The sequence below is a fragment of the Oryx dammah genome, unplaced genomic scaffold (assembly GCF_014754425.2).
Source record: "Oryx dammah isolate SB20612 unplaced genomic scaffold, SCBI_Odam_1.1 HiC_scaffold_1, whole genome shotgun sequence".
NCBI lineage: Eukaryota > Metazoa > Chordata > Mammalia > Artiodactyla > Bovidae > Oryx > Oryx dammah.
Genome location: NW_024070185.1, coordinates 92,184,619 through 92,190,618, shown reverse-complemented (window position 1 = coordinate 92,190,618; position 6,000 = coordinate 92,184,619). Strand labels below are relative to the sequence as shown.

Below are 6,000 nucleotides of genomic sequence, written 5' to 3'. Positions count from 1 at the left end.
AACTTGACATAGCATAGTAAACTGGTTTCACCTTACATGCATTATAATTGTCTGGCAGTAACAGGCTGAGGTGTTAAGCTGTCAAGAAAACTTTTTGATGGAAAAAAGGAAGGTCAATCAACAATGCTATTATGAACACTTTGCTTATATGACATGGGGTTACATATCTGCCATCACTTAAGGAGCGATTTCAAGAACATATAATTCAGTGAAATCTAAAATGTTCCTTCTAATCTAGATATTTTAAAATATTTGGTCTCTATCTTCCAACTGTAGATACTAGTCATTGTGTACACTGTGGAACTTGATCATGAAACTCATTATATTGGCTACTGTTTTCTTGGACTAGAAAGAAATTAAGATACTTCATAACTTAAGAGGCATCCAAGTCTCTTGGTTTGGTTAAAAGCACAAACTGTGAAATCAGGCTACCTCTTTAAACTCTGACCCCTGGCTCTGCCACTTATCAGCAAATTCTTAACTGTTCTATGCTTTAGTTTCTACAAACATATAATGGAAAAGATAGTAATGTCTACTTCAAGGTTGCTATAAAGATTAAATGAACTAATTAAAGTCCTTAGGATAGGGCTTTATAGAATGATAGAAATGTTCCATATCTGCACTATCCAATTACCCATTAACCACTGTGGTTACTGAGCCCTTGAAATATGCCTAGTGCAATTAAGTCAATTATTCTATTTAACTTTAATTAACTTATTTAAATGGAAAGTCACATGTGGCCAGTAGCTACTGTATTGGACGTACAGGCTTACAACACTGCCTAGTACACAGTAAGTACTGTTCAGTATTTGTTAGTTTATTACATGGGCACTTGACATGGATATGGAAACAGTGTCACAAATATTAGGACAGGAAATACATGGTCACTACTTAAGAATTCCTTTCTTACGGCACCATCTCAGGGCAGGTTTAAAGTTTTGCTTTACTTTTGACAGGAGCAGTAGCATATACACATATTAGAAGTTAACATGTTTCCTATAGGAAAACTGGGTGGTCAAGCTACAATTGCACTGAATAAAAATACTTTGTTTCCCAGTGACTAGAATATCTTAATAAGGCAAAAAAGAGAAAACAAGAATAGGTGAGCAAGAAAAACTATAGTACTGATTATTAGACTATGAGTTCCATCTGGATGATGACAGTGTATAATCTCTCAATTAATAATAAGTAACTGTCACAAATGAAAACTCAATCCTTTAGGAATAAAACACTGAATTATTCCAACCCCAATATTTCCTACTAAAAGAAAAAGTCCCCACCCTATTTAGAACAAAGGAGTTAGGAGTAAAAAATGATATAAATCCTACCTCCACTCAATGTCCCATGAGGATCAAACACATCACCTCCTAGAGTTACAGTTCTAGTCATTATTCTTTTATCAAAAGCTACTTTTTTTGCATTATCCATATTGTCACAAACAAATGTCATTCCAAAGACAAATTCCATTGCTTTCTGAAGTTCTGGTTTGTATTCAACCAGGGAAAGAGCCACATGAACATTATTAGGGCCAACCTGTGGGAAAACATATATGTCATATGTCATAATACATATTACTCCTTTCCTTTAAATACTATTTTATAAAATACTAATAATGGCCACAACTGTTAGTATAAATACTAACAGTAACTTAATATACATACCCAGCACTACAACTCTTTTTGAATTTTCTAAAATGCTATAGGAAACTCACTTTTAGAAAAAAAAAATTCAAGTTTAAGCACTGAAAAATCTAAGTAAAACATTTAGCTAAAATACCAGTCATGAGTTTCAGTCAAGTAGAAGCCCCTATCAAGTTTCTAAATTCAAAGTGTATTATCTGTGAACACACTTTCTTAAAGTACAATTTCTAGATCAACAGTTACACAATTACATGTTTTACTTCAACTATCAACTTGGTTGTCCCAAAGTGAATACTTTTCCACTCAAATAAAACATGCTAGAGCAACTACCTTCCAGTTATAGAAACGAAAACAGTAATTGAGAGTAAAAAAGTAACTTAAAAAATCTCTCAATCTTTTATTTTGATCCAACTGTCTTTTCTCACCCTTTGTTTATAATGTTTACCTCAGCCTATTTTTAAAACAACCTAATATGGCATCACCGACTCGATGGACGTGAGTTTGAGTGAACTCTGGGAGTTGGTGATGGACAGGGAGGCCTGGCGTGCTGCAATTCATGGGGTCGCAAAGAATTGGACACGACTGAGCAACTGAACTGAACTGAATATACTTTACGGAGTGTAGCAGTAGCAGAAATCATAATGAAGGCAGCTCTCTGCAACATATGTTCAGCAATGTCCTCTGACATAGCAGTTACCATTCAGTGTGTGTGGCTAAGGGATCTGGGTAAAAGTACTTTCGTTGTTACTTAAAACCCCAACTTACTTCTAACACTGGAACTTGACCCCAGATGAGAAAAACTTCCTTCTGGACTCTAAGGTGATTTTTCAAAGTAAAAGAAGTACTAACCAAAATTACCACCTATTTACTCTATACTCATCTTTCTTCTCCTGACAGTAAACAATTTTCATTGAAGGCTTCTCAATTTCAGAAATTTACTGAATATCCATTTATTATCTTAATTATACATGCAGTTTCAGGTTCCACAGAATTGTTTTTTCAACTCATGAACTTAGAATACCCTGCTCAAATACTGATATCACTACTGAAAGTTAAAACTGGTTTCATGTTCTTACCAAATATTATACAACCAACAGTAGCCTTTTAAATATATTTCCTTGCACTCATCTATTCACTAGAAACCATACTACTTTAGATCTAGCCCAGCAGCTGACTGCATATCCTGGCTACCTGATTTGTATGTTCACAGGTTGGTGGGCAATCTAGAAAAACTCTAGTGGAGAAGCATCTCTGCAAGACTGACAGATTATGTTCCATAACGGTTACAACCAGAGCTGGTTTCAGTGTGCCTGGAATGAAAAAAAACCTGCAGAATTCCTATATTCCTCTAAAAGTTCTATAATTCTCATTAATCAGAAATCAAAAGTTTAATATTTAATGTGAAAGTGAGTCACTCAGTCATGTCCAACTCTTTGCAACTCCATGGACTATACAGTCCATGGAATTCTCCAGGCCAGAAAAATGAAGTGAGTAGCTATTCCCTTCTCCAAGGGATCTTCCCAACCCAGGGATGGAACCCAGGTCTCCCGCATTGCAGGTGATTCTTTACCAGTTGAGCCACAAGCCCTAGTGATGAAAGAGAAAAACCTACAACGAAGAGATTACTCTACACAGAAGGATCTCATTCAGCTTCAACAGAGAAATCAAAAGCTTTACAGACAAGCAAATGCTAAGAGAATTCAGTTGATACAAATGAACTTATTCATAAAACAGACTCACAGATTTCAAAAATCATATTTACGGCTACCACAGGGGAAATGTAGGGGAAGTAATAAATTAGGAGATTGGAGTTAACATTTACACACTACTATAAATAAAACAGTGGAGAAGGAAATGGCAACCCACTCCAGTATTCTTGCCTGGAGAATCTCATGGACGGAGGAGCCTGGTGGGCTATAGTCCACGGGGTTGCAAAGAGTCAGATACGACTGAGCGAATCCTTAGTATAAATAAAACAGATAACCAACAAGGACCTACTACTGTACAGCATAGGGAACTCTACTGCCCAGATGGCACTAGTGGTAAAGAATCAACCTGCCAATTCAGAAGGCATGAGAGAGGAAGCTTCCACCCCTGGGTCAGGAAGATCCTGGAGGAGGCCATGGCAACCCACTCCAATATTCTTGCCTGGAGAATCCCAGGGACAGAGAAGCCTAGCAGGCTACAGTCCATAGGGTCACAAAGAGTCGGACATGATTAAAGCGACTTAACACATACAACACACAAAAATAAAACAGGTAACAAGGACCTACTGTATAGCACAAGGAACTCTACTCAATATTCTGTAATAATCTATATGGGAAAAAAAATCTGAAAAATAATGGATATACACATGTATGTATAACTGAATCATTTAGCAGTATACCTAAAACACATTTAAACCAACTATAGTCCAATAAAAATCTTTTAAAGAAGACATTCTAATACAACTTTAAAATATCAAAGGGAATTTTAGTCTTCCAACATTTCTGTTCTCTTTCCATCTAATTTCACAAAAGCTGATTTTATTCTCTTTGGTATCTTAACTTTTTAAAGCACAGTAACACAATAAAATTGTGTGGTTTGATATATGATTGAAATCCCAATTTACTTCAGAGGACAGTTAATGTCCTATAATTTAAAAAAAAAGAAAACACTAAGATGCAGACAAAGCATATAAAAAAGACTTACCAGATTCTGAGCAACCCTCAGAGTTTCTGGAGCAATACATCTGGATGAAATTTTATTGAGTGGAATTATAGTGTATCGACGCTTCAATTCCCCCTTTTCTAGTAGCTTTTTTCCAGTAACCTAAAACATTGTGCATTAGGAATGAAAAAAATATTAAAAAACAAAAAATATTTAAATGGAAACAGTACAAGTTTAGGAATTTATAAATATGCTGAGTGCCTACTATCCCAAACAATCAAAATTCTAAGATGGATATGTGTATTCTGGACGCTGGAGTTAGCATACGACTTCCTCTGGAATAATGTTAATATTAAAAAAATCATTAACTCTATCATTTTACCCTGTAAAGATAAACATTTAGCCTTAAGTGAAAGTCATTCAGTCATATCCAACTCTTTGCGACTCCACAGACTATATACAGGCCATGGAATTCTCCAGGCCAGGATACTGGAGTGAGTAGCTATTCCCTTCTCCAGAGAATCTTCCCAACCCAAGGATCAAACTCAGGTCTCCCACATTGCAGGCAGATTCTTTACCAGCTGAGTCATCAGGGAAGCTCAACATTTAGCCTTGCTGCTAAGTCACTTCAGTCGTGTCCGACTCTGTGTGACCCTATAGACGGCAGCCCACCAGGCTCCCCCGTCCCTGGGACTCTCCAGGCAAGAAAACGGGAGTGGGTTGCCATTTCCTTCTCCAATGCATGAAAGTGAAAAGTGAAAGTGAAGTCGCTCAGTCCTGTCCGACTATTCACGACCCTATGAACTGCAGCCTACCAGGCTCCCCCATCCATGGGATTTTCCTGGAGTGGGGTGCCATTGCCTTCTCCAACATTTAGCCTTAGAAAAAGTTTAAAATATCAATAAAGTACCCAATTCTTCTAAGAGCACATGATTTTTCAAGCTAGCAGCTATTAGTTTTAACAGCGATTATATGTTTTTTTAAATTAAAATTAGTTTACCTCTGTGTCTACTACAACATTGTAGAGTCGGTCTCCGGCCACTAATTCTAAAGCAGTGGTTGCCGAAGTATCTTTTACACTGATCAGTGAAGCTACAAGTCCTTTCACACAATTTCTATTCCAGTTCTTCTCTGGATCCCTAAAACAGAAAAGTGGACAAAAATTAATCTTGGACAAGAAAATAGAAACAGTTGTATTTTACTAGTCAAGAGCTCTTTCTGACAATACATTAAATTGAAAGCACAATAATCAGCAGTTTTAACAAAATTAAAAGATTTCAAATGTCTCATGATTGTCCAGCTACAGACACACCTTTTATTGTGTTTCACAAATATTTATGTTTTCCGTTGTCACTTTGTTTTTTACAAATTGAAGTTCTGTGGCAAACTTGCATTGACAGCTGATAGTCTTTTTAGTAATGAAGCTTTTATAAATTAACGTACCCTGGTTTTTTAAACTATGTATACAGTAGGCTAATTTACCCTTAATACACTATTGTTTTAAAATCAAAAGATCTTTCAGTATACATAATGTTTTGAAGGTAACAAAAATAACTTTAATGTTCTAATCTTTGTAATATATATATATTAAGTATTCCAAGAAAAAAAACCATATAGCATTAATAAAACAAACTGTAAAATGTTAACACAGCTATTTAACATTAACAACAAAAATAACTTTAAAGAAACTTTTTGGACTAAGATTAAATTC

General features: G+C 35.7%; 1 protein-coding gene across 1 annotated transcript in view; it reads right to left on the bottom strand.

Annotated features, from left to right (window-relative positions):
- SMC2 (structural maintenance of chromosomes 2) overlaps positions 1-6,000 on the bottom strand; it is a 51,899-nt gene that overhangs the window by 26,623 nt on the left and 19,276 nt on the right. The window contains exons 13-15 of the mRNA XM_040240872.1: positions 5,290-5,428; positions 4,332-4,451; positions 1,329-1,533 (exon numbers count right to left, since the gene is read on the bottom strand). Of these exons, the coding sequence (XP_040096806.1) occupies positions 1,329-1,533; positions 4,332-4,451; positions 5,290-5,428 (464 nt within the window). The remainder of the gene's footprint in view (positions 1-1,328; positions 1,534-4,331; positions 4,452-5,289; positions 5,429-6,000) is intronic.